Here is a 14277-nt window from a genome sequence, read left to right as displayed (position 1 = left end):
TTAAAATAAAAAGTGTGTCGGCGATCGCTTACTATCAATTATAAAGATCATGTGGCTCCATGATAGTAAACGGCTATCGTAAATATAACAAAATGTATCTATGAGATACATAGCAAGCATACTTCTGATATTTTCACTGCATCTCTTAAACCATGCCATCGTATTTCCCATACATGTGACAGCGCGTCAAGGACACGATAACCCTATTCCGTGCTGTTACTGTCTACATTCTACAGGATATAAACACTCCCATGCATTAAGAGTGCTTTCGCACTACGTCTGATCCGATTCCGATCCGTACCCGTGAGAAACGGTCCGGTGTAGTCATAGAACTATTTGTAACGGTTGACGGAAAGAAATCGGATGACGGAAGCCGGATCTAGTGCGTAAACTACAATAGAAATAGTTCTACGACTACCTCGGACCGTGTTTTCACGGATACGAATCGGATTCGGATCGGCTGTAGTGCGTAAGCTCTCTTAGTATAAGATTAAACCTCTTGTAACTCATATCTGAATCACAAACAATGGACGAGATTTAAATAAATTTTAATTTATGTACAAGTTTTAAAATAAAAATAAAAAATTACTCTCCTATAAACATATATAAAAATAATTTTATGACATATAATTACACGTTATTTAACTGAATTATTCGGTATTATAATATTTTTATTGAATGTGCTTTATTACAATATTTCTTTAACAATCCTAAAATACCACAAGGAATATTTTTTTTTTTGATTTTTGTTTTGTTACGCCGAAGAAAAATAACTTTTTGTGTGCGTAGGTACATAGAATTACACACATACTTTTTTTAACATAAACTTTATCTGGATATTTTTTGTCATATTGCCGATATTTCCAAAATCTTTCATAAAATTAGTCATCATCTCTATTTAGCTAAATTGGTATTCGTCGGAGGCTTACAATGAAATTGATGAACTTTCCGGAAATATTATTTTCTAATCTTGAAAGGTTGCTGAAATGAAAAAAAAAAGAACTTTTTAGTTCATATTAGACTTCGTTTGACTTCACAACAGTGTGCTGTTCAAATTTCGTAATATTGTTCTTCCATAAACAATTTGTTTTATAACTAGTTGAACTGTCGAAATGTTCGCAGCACGAAAATAGGATTTCATGAACTAACTTTTGGCCGCTTGCCAGTCGAAGCTTTACGTATATCAGTGTAAGTTGAAATTGTATTGAGTACTTATGATCGAGTTGATTTTAATATCATTATGTATTTTTTGATGTTTTTTTTTAATGCAGGTAAGCTGTGGGATTTTTAATTTACTCAATTTACCAGTGAAAGGCACCTATGCGCAGGATGCCGACTAGATTGTGGGTACCACAACGGCTGCCGTGAAGCAGTAATGAATAAGCATTACTGTGTTACGGTCTGAAGGGCGCCGTAGCTAGTGCAATTACTAGGCAAATGAGACTTAACATCTTATGTCACAAGGTGACGAGCGCAGTTGTATTGCCGCTCCAAGTTTTTGGGGTTTTCATGAATCCTGAGTGGTACTGCATTGTAATGGGCAGGGCGTATCAATTACCATCAGCTGAGCGTCCTGCTCGTCTCGTCCCTTATATTCATAAAAAAATGCTTTCTGAGGTTTACAAAATGGTTAATTTTGTTTTGCATTGTTCTGTCCTGCTATGTTGAATTTTCAAATGTGGTCGGAATGAAACAAATTCCGTCCGAAAGTATTTTCATTGATTAAAGCGAGTGTCACTCTATATTTAAATGAAATGTTTAAAGAATTAAATTATATCATTATATTAATTATATATCCATTTCAGGCGCCTGAAATCGTGCGACTAATTAAAAAATAATAAAAATATTTTTTTTACGCGAAAACCGAATGTATAGAAACAGCTACAATTACACGCGTTATAACTCTGTAAAAAGTATTTTATTTAACTAAATTTTGTTCGAGATTTATATTTCAAAGTGATTCCTCTCACTTCTGTAAATATAATTTCATACAAATTTTAAGTTGTAAATAAATTTTGACAATCCGTGATCAAATTGAGCACTTTTTTCCATATTTTCCAAAAACATAAAATGTTAAAAGTAATTTCATTTTTTGCGCTTTTATTTCCTGCTTTATCATATGCGATGTTTTTTTCGAGTTAGGGTAAATTTATTATACTCAGTAACCTCTTTGTATTTTATCACAAGTCCAGACCCAGCAAACGTTGTTTTGTCTTATATATTAAGTACCCCGCGCCTACTCATTGATCGACGGAATTATTTGTATTGCGAATATATAGGTATTTCTATGTCAAAATTATTAATGATAATACAGACTGAGAATGAAGCAAACACCCTCAGGCTCTTTAATTATAAATGTTTATTGTACGTTATAACATTGTAATCCAAATTTTTATATAAAAAAAACCCGCTGAGTTTCTTGCGCCCGTTCTTCTCAGGTCTGAGGCAGTCTATTGCGAATGTGTGGTAGTTTTTGATGTTCAATAAGTGATTTTGAATAAAAATATTTGAATTAAAAAAAAATATAGGTTTCAAACCAAAAAAATGAACCAAAACCCTCTCCGAAACACGTTGAATCTTGTAGTATAAGTATTATTCCGATCGGTTCAGTAGTTTTCGCAGTATAACCGAAGGAAAAAATCAGCTCTCCATTTATTAGTATTTTAGATTTATCAATATGAAAAAGTTGTATTACTTTAATGAGGAAAATTATGAAGAATCGCGTAAAAAGAAATTGGGATTGAAATATGCTTATCATTTACTTTCCTTGTTTTCTCCTTCTATTCCGTGATTTTTGCTAATAAAGCTTGTTTTTTTTACGATAATTAGGGACGAGACGTCTCGTCTGACGAGAGGCTTATGGTTATTGATACACCATGCCCATTTCAATACAGTGCCGCTCAGGATTATTGAAAAACCCAAAAATTCTGAGCAGCACTACAGTTGCTCTCGTCACCTTGAGACGATAGATGATAAGTCTCATTTGCCCAGTAAATTCTCTAGCTACGGCACCCTTCAGACCGAAACACAGTAATGTTTTATACGAATCGTAGCGTTTGGCTAGAGTCTCTGTTTAGGATAATGCATATCGCATGCGGTGTGTTTCCAGCGGTATTATTTACTGACAAGAACAGCGATGCTGACGTCATGTAGCCATCTGGTACGGTTTCATCAGGCGTCTGGCCTGTGATGCATTGAGAATCAGTTTATATTGTTGATATATGGGTCACCAGAGCAAGTATTTCTGTTGGTACTCCAAGCGCACTATTGTTGGTGATTGCATTAAGTTTGCGTTGAGTTTCTTCGTCATACTTTTTCGAATGGGTGGTAGTTTTTGACTTTTAATATCTTATTATGAATAAAAATATTTGAATTTGTGTAATTTGAAAGTCGTAAAATATTAAATCTCGTTATATCTGATTTAAATCTGTTTCTGTAAAAGTTGAAGAGAAAGGTGATGAAAAATTATTTCAATTGCGTTCGTTTGCTAGTTGAATAGAAGTTGATAATGGTCTAAGCAAAATTTCAAAAAACACATCAAAAGAAAATTCAATGAATTTTTGCGAGAAAGATATAATATTATATAGCTTCGTAGTTATAATTTTATGCACTGTGTAGCCTTACAATATTGTAACCTTTTCCTGAAAACTATCCAAGTTAGCTTAGTAGCAAAGCTCTACTTCATCGTATACTATTAAATTTATAACATTTATCGGGTACAACTCTAATGATTTGGATCGAATTTTGCATGTAAATAAAGCTTTATTTGTAGTTTATCTGTATATATGCGTGTCTCTACAAAAAAAGCGATTAAGTACATAACATTGGTTTTTAAAACGCTATGCTCAAAGATTTACCTGCAGCTAGTCTAACTTATTTCAACCTCTGTTCTGTTATGCCTGAAATGATATAGGCCTCTTCCGAATTTTTCCAATTTTTTTTCCTGGTTTTTCTTATTTACCACATTCTGTTTGCAAGACGACGTACTTACAGTAACCGTAATGTTTACTATATTATGTCTACTTCATTAAATAAAAATCTAAATTTTTAAACTTTTATAGCAAGGTAGTTTAGCCAGACGTGGTAATATATGAAATCGTCACAGTGTATGCTGCTAGAAATTTTCCTCGTGTATAGCTTCGTATGGTGGTCGAGCACCCTAATCTATACCTGATTATGGCGCCGTATTAATGTGCTCATCTTATGCGTGACGGTGTGTACGCATGTGATTTGAAACGTCTTTGATGTTCTTTAAGCGCGATTGTGTTGATTCCAAGAAGCGTGCTTCAATCTTCATGTATTTATATTGAATGTTCTTTATAGTTCTTCATATTAATGTATGTACTCACCTGTATTAACAGTTTCTGAGAAGTTCAGAAAGTCAAAAGTTATAAAATATGTTTTTTATAATGTAATGTTATCTTACAATAATAGCATAAATGGTCGCTAATTAGGGGTCTGATGAGAAAGCTCATTGACGTTCAGAAATGACATCCGTAGGATAACCAAAGTCACTGACATAGCACAAGTGATTGCGAAACTTAAGTGGCAGTGGGCAGCACTCATAGTTAGACGAACAGGTGGCCATTTGGGAAGTAAAGTTACAGTGCTGGTAGGTCCCCCACGAGATGGACCCCTCATCTGGTCAAGATCGCCGGAATAAGGTAACGCAGGGCCAACCATCGTGAAGATCCTTCAGGGAGGTCTATGTCCAGCAGTGGACGTCTTCCGGCTGATATTATAATGATAATAATGATTATGAACCTTAACAAAACTTATATTTATTTATTGAAGTTTCAGCAATAAATAAACTAGAACTCTATTCGAAATGACATTATCTCTAATGCAAGCCTTTAATCTGTCAGGCCACGAATCTAGGGAATGACGCACTTTTTCCGTAGGAAATTTAGCCACTGTTTGTTGTAGAGGTTTTTTTAAGCGGCTGGATGTCGGATCGTCATTAAAAGCTATTTCCATACCCAAGCTTAACTGGAACGTTGTCTTCCAGCTAAGCTTGGGTAATTAGTGCCTTCTGACCGGGTGCAGTCTTGCTGGATAGGTAAAGAAACGTATTGCTAAGAGACACACGATCTAGTCTGCAGCCCTTTTTCACCAGAACTGCATTGTTGCATATTCCAAAATCTTATGAGCTTTTTTGGAGCTATGAGCGTAAAGTTTCTTAGTTTTGTTAGACCAAGCTTTTTGGTCAAGCCACTCTCTTTTAACTGTTGGAATTCATTTCGGCTATGTCCTATATTATGTCCTTTGTCCTATATATTATGTCGACGTTAAGTACCAAACTTCAGGTCTTTTTTGATAATAAGTGAAAGAGTCCTAGCGGGAGTGCTCATTTCTCGCAATAATTTTTTTGTTCCCCTATAGAATTTTTGCTTTAACAGCATCAATAGCCCTTTTAGTTTTAATAGCACGGGCCAGCGGCGGCAGCACGCGATATTATACTATAAATTAAAAAAAAATGTATCTTAAAAAATATTATTAACATCTAAGGCCTAATATGAAAGATTATTTAAATGATAAAGATTTACGTTATGGGGACTTATGTTTCAAAATGTATTGTTAATGAATATTGTTACACTCATTTTAATGCTATTGTCACTTTTGTACTTCATCATCATTTGCACTAAATAATTTATAAAGTATTACAGTGAATAAAGTTTTTTTTTGAATTTCAATTTGAATATTATATGGCCTAACATACCCAAGGCTTGTTACGAGGGGAAATAACTAAAACAAAGACCGGTACACCTTCAAAAGCTGGCAACGATCTAGTGACTTTACTGGTGTCGTAAGAGAATGTCGGCAAAGCTGATCACTTAGTATCAAATAACCTGTATGCTCATTTGTTTCCCCTACAATTAAAAAAAGATCTAGGTACATAGTTTCAAAATATATATAATAAAAAACACTTAAAAATACAATATTGCGCAATAAAAAAGAATCGCTTTTTAACTGACTTCAAAAAAGGAGTCTTCGTTATGACGTTCACAATTCGTCGGAATAATTTTTATCTTTTTAAGTAGGCTCCCAAATTACGAAAAGTCTAAACCGATTTGCAAAATTCTTTTTCACATGAAAGGAAACTTCAAATGGTTGTTGATTTTTTTTTTTGCTTTATGTTAAGACAGGTGTCTTAAACATAAAATATTTAATGTTTAAAGCATTTAATGTAAATATGTTTACAAAAAAAGATAAAGACTTATATAGATGTTATACTATACTTTTCGATTAATGATTTCTACATTCATGGATAACTTGCAAGTCGGTTTCACCTACATGTCAGTGGTATATTTCGTCTCTCTACATAACAAACATTCAAGTTTTCCAGTCCACCGAATATGAATTATTATAAAAGCCGACCAACAAATTTGTATTAACGCATTGTACTAAATCATTACAGGCCTTTATAGGACATTGTCCATTCATTGTCCCTCGGTTCCCATTTGGATCTCATCTACTAGCTTAGATTGAATTTCTCGTTCCGATTGGCACGGCCACGTTACATGATACAAATTGTTTGTAGGATTTAACGTGGTGCGTTTGTAAACTATTATTGCGAGATTGATTATTGGATTTGAATTTACCATTGCTTTTGTGAGTGTAAGATATTCGATTTTCGGAAATTTAATGTGTTCGGCAGATTTAGAAATTTAATGTGTTCCAGAGTATTTCGTAATCCTTTAGAAATAGAGGTCTGATTCTTATGAAGATACTCCTCAAAAACTATAAGGGGCCATCCATAAATTACGTCACACTATTCTCCCTTGTCACAGCTGGTCACATTTGTGAAATGTGGGAGTACTGTAGACTTACTATCAGATGCCACTGTCTGGCTTGTTTGTCGTTCTGCTCCAAATTATATAAATAGTGGTAAATGGGTATAGGACTTAAATATTTCCAGATAGTGTAAAACCGCCATGCACTGATATAACTCATTAATACCATATTAAACAACCGAGGTATTTTAATAATTCCAATTATCTTTTCATAGAATCCACAGTATATGATCGCCTGGTACATGGCCATTGTACCGCAGTCTCTGTGATCGTTCGCAATTACTCAATTGCAAGCACTTATCCTTACCGACGACATTATATAGCGGCCGTTTGCCAGCACAGTTGGATATTACCGTAAATTACCCCTATTAGCTCTGGATGAGTTTCTTTATGAAGTTAATAAAGTAATGAAATTGGTGGTTTTGTAGATAGTAATAAAATTTTCTTAGGTCTTAATAATCGTATTAAATATATCTAGTATTCAGAAAAGTGCAATCAGTTGATGCTGTTTTCATATTTCATACTAATGAAATAAACTAACAGTTTCACCAAAAGAATTTCCATAGAATAATATCGATAACGTAAGCAATTATTATATAAATACGTTTATATATAAAGACGAAGGAAAGAAGTTGGAAGTAAATGCCGTTTTTGTATTTAAATAATTTTGTTTTGTAGAGATACGTATCTCTAAAGCAAATAACGGAACCCTTATAGGATAACTTTGTTGTTATTCCATTCGTCTGTCTTCCTGTCAAGACCCTTTATCTCGGGAACGCGTGGAGGTATCAAGATATACTCAGGTCTACAGGCTCTTGAAATAATAAAAATTATAAAACTTTATAAAAAACAGATACGGCTATTTTTGCCGCAAATAACGATATATACTTCGACACCCTTAAGGGAATCAAAATATTTTATAGGGTACTTTTTGTCATTAATGTAGAACTATGAAATTTGAAAAGTAATACCGTGGTAGGTTTTAATTACCATTGTATATAGTTAACCGTGCTTGCATACACGGGCAGGAGACGCGCAAGAGATAAGCGGGTCGTCACTATAGTCCGACAACTTCGTGCGCGACCGTTCCACTGAGTGACAGACGGTGGCGGGGGCGGGGTAATAAGATGTGAGCGGGGAGCGGGTGGTGTTGCGGGGATGGGCAGCGTGTGAGACTGCCACTACCCGTAATAATAATTTAACATCGTTGCTAATATTGGTATTTTATTTCACTTTGGTATTGAAAAGAGCAAAGTGTTATACATTTTTCATTTCTGATACTATCAATAAAGTCACAGCTTGGGAGCAATACCCCATCTTCTACAATAATAGAAAATGGCAATACTAGAAAAACTAATAAAGTCGCTTTCCTAATAAACTTAACGTATCCTTGTTAGCTTCCCTAAGACATCTAATACAGACGCTCCTTGGCCAATACTAAGCAATCTAAACATTATTTCATTCTCTCTTACATAATCTTTATGGTGTATTACATATTATTGTTCACGGAGCTCATTTTTATTATCTGTCATCTTATCTATATAAGCATCTTTTACAATATACATATTTTCATATTGTCTTGTAGAAATTCTCTTTAATTTCATTATTTAAGTAGCATTACGAAAAGAACAAGGGCTAACTCGCGAACAAATTTCACAAAAAAACACAGAAAATAATTTCATAAATCATTAATTAATTATAATTTGATGACAGTCAGTAATAAATAAATTTGGGATTTAATTTTGTATAATTTAAAACAAATTAGTGAAATGTTTAGGTATTTAAAAAAAACTGAATGCATTATTTAAAGAAAACTTATCAGTTGCAAAAAATCCAACCAACTATCGTGGAGGATAAAAAGAAGTACACTAAAATTCTTCCTTTTACATGATTTAGCTTCTTAATTCATACAGATTAAATTAAAGAAACCTAAACCAAACCTCAACAGTAATTATTGAATATTTTAATTATTACACCATTGTTCTTTCATCTAGATTCTAGAAATAAATTTTAACGTCTCCCATTTGATGTGAAACCCTCACCGACCAAACCAGTCACAACAGCTAAGTGCGCTTTGTTTCAACAGCCCACCCCTCCCAAGAAGCCTCCCAGGAGGAATCTGTCTGTGTCCCCAACCCATGCTAACTCTCCATCATCCGGGTACAGCTATGAGCTCAGGTCTCACGCTAGAAGCCAAGACGACCTGGACGATATACAGGTAAGTTTGTAGCTGATGATGAAGGAGTTACTTCCGCGCCTGGTTCCGACTTAGTTGTACTTTTTATGCTCGATGTGTTTTGTTTTTAAATTGACGTAGGCCTTCTTATTTAGCACTAAGGCTGGGTTGCTTCATATATAAGCTGTTATAGTTAAGGTTTAAGTAAAATTTAACGTTAACAGTAACAGTTAAAGTTAAAAAGTGAAATATCAAGTCAAAACCGAATAATTAATTGAAACTTTGGACAGTTCGCTATTTAGCTATTTAACATTAACAATAGCTTTTACAGGCGAAGATTGGACGGTTACGGTTAACAGTTGAAGTTATGACGTCATCAAAAAATTGTCAAATGGTGCATACGTTTTTTTGCTTAACCTGTACTATAACATGTTTGTTATTGCTATAGTTAGTTGGTGCAACCCAGCCTTAATATGTCCTTCGTGCTTTTAGTAATATAATATGTAGTAACATTTATTTTATATTTATTTGTTGGTGTAAAATTATTAGCATGATGTGATAGTAATCGTTACCTTCACCAAACTTCTAGTTTAAAGATAAGGATTTTTTCTTACACTCAAACTCCACTGCAGTGTAGAAATTAGTTGGTAGTTACTAGGTTCAAACTTTTCCAGATTAGTATTTTATGACAATAAGGGGACGGGACGAGCAGGACGTTCAGCTGATGGTAATTGATACGCCCTGTCGATAACGCAATGCAGCCGCGGCACTATAATTGTGCTCGTGACCTTGAGACATAGGATATGTGCTTACACATTACTACTTCACGAAAAAGCCGCCGTTGTGGTACTCATAATCTAGCCGACATCCTGTGCAAAGGAGCCTCCCTGGTTTAGTTTATCTGTGAGGTTTCAAATATAGTTAATTAGTGAGTAGTTAGGTAAATCCAAATCATTTCTGGCTAGTATCCTGTGAGGTGTCAAGTGTAGTAAATTTGTTAATTTTAGTGTCTGGTATAATAGATAAGTTTGTAGTTAGTAACGTAAATGTAAACCTATTGCGGTTAGGTTACCCTTGAGGTAGTTACTAGTTAGAAAGGCAAATCTATACCTTTTCGGATTAGTAAGAAAAAACTTAACAAAGTGGGGTCGTTTTCTTTGAGGTGTCAAATACAGTTAATTAGTTAGTAAAGTATAACAAACCTATTGGGCTTAGTATATCTTTGAGATGTCAAGTACAGTATAATGTTGTTAGTAAGGTAAATGTAACCCTTTGGGATTTGAAGTGCATTGCTACCTTTCAAGTTTCAAGTACAGTAAAATATTTAGTATTTAGTTAGTTAAATCTAAACTTATAAGGATTAGCTTCATTTGAAGCTACAAATAGACTAAATTAGACAATTGTTCGTGAGGTTAATCTAACCCTTTAAGGCGTGAAGTTCTTTTAAAGAAACATATTTTCTTATTGTTACAGAGTTCGAAACATTTCCTCAAACACGGTCGTTCAATCGATCAATACGTTGATGGTAAGCTTTCCTACTCCGAGTGCGAAGACAACCACACCTCGCCCAGAGCAATACCAGTGCCAAATCCTCGGCCAAGCCTAAAGAATCGCTCACAACCAGTGGCCATAACTGCTATGTATGAGAACGTCGTCATCAAGGAGCAAAATCCTCGAAGAAAACTCAGAAGAAACAACCCTGCTCCTCAAGATTCTGACAGGACTATAGAAAGGGTTAGAAAGTATTCGAATCGAGAAAAGTCTTCCTTAGAGAGTCTCTTAGACGACCAATCAATGATTAGTCCAAGCGATTGTGAGCGTTATTATGATGGACCGAGGATTGAAGTTCCTTTGTCTCCCTCGCACTACGAGCAACCGCCCACTCCCGACCATCCACCACCATCGGCAAAACAGGCAGAAAACAGTATTCATGAGAGGATAAGGCCGTTAAGTCAGGTTAGTCCTGATTGAATTGATGTTGGATTGTAGTGTTATGTGGGTAGTTGTAAATTTGTAGCACTCTATTACGTCACTACGGATGCACTAGATTATGCACTATAATATAATGATGTCACATTGTTTTTATAGTCTTGCTCGTAGCACCTATAAAATACAATTATTCTTACGTATTTACAATGCCGTAGGTTAGTCAATGACAGCTTTTGGAGAATTATTACATATAATTATGACTTGCTACGTCCAAAGCGAGTTTCACAAAATAAAGTAAGTGGGATTGAAGAGTGATTAGTTAAATGTAAAGGGCACAGAATTATACCTGTGTTAAGCTTAATCTAGTGATCACACAAATGAAAATCAAATCAACTGATACTATTATAAAACCAGATAGTGTACAATTGCGTACAATAAAAGTACGCCAAATACGATATGCACATGTAGCCTCCGCCAATGAGACCTGTATTCAATGACACTATAAAGATATGTGCCGGGGCATATACCTTACTGTTAGAATCAGTCAAACCACTAAGTATTTTAGTTTAAGTTCTTAATTGTATGATTTCTGGTCACTAAAACCTTCGTACAATCATTTTTTTTTTATAAAATAATGTTATTGCTTAGTTTCCTTTACTTACTATTACATACTTCTATAATAAATTTAAATGCATGTTTAGCAGTTGTTTCAAAATTGGCCAAGCCTTTATACGTCTACGAATTCATATCGACGCTTCTATCACGCGACTTCTATCCCATACTTAGATTTAGAATATACTAGCGTATACACGAACTGACGTCTTAGTATTAAAAATACTGAGGAACTAATGACAGGCGTGTTTGAATCTTTACGACTTGTCAATGCAAGTCGGTTACAGTAACAATAGATTCGCTTACCTTTTCTATCTTGTTGTATCTCCGTTAGAGATAAGACTCTCTCTATCGCACTCTTTGTTGTTTGTCTATTCGCTAGTCTATTGTAAGTCTATGATTTGATATAACAAGAAGAATGTTAGTTAGTATCAGTTAAATATACTAACAATGTCTAAATATCACGTGTACATATATTTAAGTGTTCAAGAACTAAATAGACTTTAGAAGATTATTATTGACACTATATACTATACGAATGCTTTTTTTTATTATTATCGTAAGTGTTGCCTTAATTTTAATATAATATACAAGCTTCTGGTTGCGAATTCTTCTATACGATATTCGCAGAGCGCTCCCTGGGAACACTTAAAAATTTCGAGTTAAAAAGGTTCTAAGTAGCAACAAATAAAATATAAACAAACTTATTTCCGTTAGTATTTTGTTTTTTTTACACGTCAAATAGGTGTTCTTGGCTGCCTTACAACAGCTGTTTAATACCTCACGTACAAAGACTTAGCCCATGGCCTGTTGTCATCTAGGTTATGTCTTCAGGAACAACTCTCAAAACGTAATATATATAATTTAAACACGTCACAAAATTAGTTTTAAGGCACGCGCATGCTGTATGTTTTATTTTGCAAATAAATAATATGTTTTCGATATTTCAGCTTATTATGGAGGTTGTAGAAGAGATAAGAATTAGGAAAAAATCACAGGATGATGTGACTAATTCATGATAGGACAAACGTTTTAAGTATTTTATGAAATTTTTTCGTTGTAGAAAGATATGTTATTATTCAACATAATGGATTTATTATTTATGACGAACCTTTATATCTTATTTTAATTTTGAAGAGGATATAATATTCTTTCTGTCTATATGCGCCATGAAGTAAATAGTTATTATATATGGGTGTATGACAAAAATATGATGAAATACATATTAATATAATAAACGTCTTATGGCCAGAGTCCATTAAACTAGAATCTACCTACAAATTGTATAAAAATTATACTAGTGGATATTATGTCAATGTCATTTTGCATGATGTCTTTCAATAATTTTATTTTTTTTGGCCAGTTGTATTATTCGTTATGAATAGTGACAAATTAAAATTATTACTTCTAAATTAAGTTTATGTTGCCTATTTCAATGAAATATTAATTATTTGAATACCTATAATTTTCAAATGCTACTGATGTCTTGATTTGACTGAATATATAATTTATTTCTTTGATATGTAAAATACCGTATTCCTTATTTGGTGCTTATTGTTATTCTTAAGGTGCTAGTTAGGTTTAAGAACGGTTCTTAACAAAGTATCTAACTTTTTCGGAGTTATTATGTCGCAGCCATTTTAAATGAGCTAGTCCATGGACAGACTAGCCCGTTCATTAAATGCTGGTGTTCAATTGAAAGCCTAGGCCGGTCATTTATTAACACTATTCAACGTAAACTTCTCGGCTTATCAATTATTTTTAATTATTATCTCTGAAGTGCACTAGCACTTCATGCTGACGCCATATTGTTTTGATGACTACTAAGTCATCAAAACAATATGGCTACTAAGTCATCAAAACAATATGGCGTCAGCATTTCGAAGATAGAATCTTAGATAATTTATACGTCTAGATAGAATCTCTTGCTGCTAGACAACCGATAAAAACAGGCCAGTTTTAATACTTTAGTGTGCGTGACAAGCTACGTCTTACACTCGCGATTTGTATGACACTTTGTGTTAGTTGTGTGCAATGCTCAAAATAGAGGCTAACTCTAAACTCAATTTTAGTATATCTAGATGTATAAATGATCTAAGGATAGAATAAGTTTTAATGTTGTTTTGTATTGTTTCTAATATAATCTAACCAACCTTAACTTAACCTTACCTGTCCAAATATTATGACCAATTCATTTCATTTTAATTAAATGGCTAAACGATATTAAGCCCCACGTTTGCCGGCATTTGATGAACGGTGAGACTCTTCAATTGATTAACCAGATAGCTGCAATGTACACATCGCTATTTAGAAACACCGATTTTGAAGCATTTATTTTTAAAATTACCATGTTTCCTTTGTGTCTTTAAAACATAGTATTATTAAAGTGATATAGGTAGATTGAGTTAATATTATTTCGCTAGATATATATAGAAGTTTAAGTTTAAGGCTTTTTATGTATTATGTTCGATTTTATTTTGTGTATGATAATAAATTTTTATTATTTCTTTATTGTTTTATTGTTTGTTTTTCATTTTATTTTTTTTAGTTTTTTATTATTAATAAGATACTGGTGGGTAAATATGGAGGATCAAATTAAAGTGGATTATTTGATGTTTGAGAAGATGATGCACGGTAAAATAGATTTAATTTTGGTTCTAGAGAAAAAGAAAAAAAAAATATAATTATCAAAATAATTACGGAAACGGCTGGTATATTGGATCTAATTTCATCTTGTCATTAAACGACAATGACCTAATTTTGATA

General features: G+C 33.6%; 1 protein-coding gene across 1 annotated transcript in view; it reads left to right on the top strand.

The window, feature by feature from the left end:
* The window catches only part of LOC126978080 (protein phosphatase 1 regulatory subunit 12A-like), a 40699-nt gene extending 26679 nt beyond the window's left edge, over positions 1–14020 (top strand). The window contains exons 9-11 of the mRNA XM_050826792.1: positions 8881–9012; positions 10444–10926; positions 12462–14020. Coding sequence (XP_050682749.1) covers positions 8881–9012; positions 10444–10926; positions 12462–12530 — 684 coding nt within the window. The 3' untranslated portion in view covers positions 12531–14020. The remainder of the gene's footprint in view (positions 1–8880; positions 9013–10443; positions 10927–12461) is intronic.
* The last annotated feature ends 257 nt before the right edge of the window (positions 14021–14277 follow it).

The sequence above is a fragment of the Leptidea sinapis genome, chromosome 47 (assembly GCF_905404315.1).
Source record: "Leptidea sinapis chromosome 47, ilLepSina1.1, whole genome shotgun sequence".
Lineage (NCBI taxonomy): Eukaryota > Metazoa > Arthropoda > Insecta > Lepidoptera > Pieridae > Leptidea > Leptidea sinapis.
Note: the sequence above shows the minus strand (reverse complement) of the source record. Positions and strands in the feature narration are given on the sequence as shown.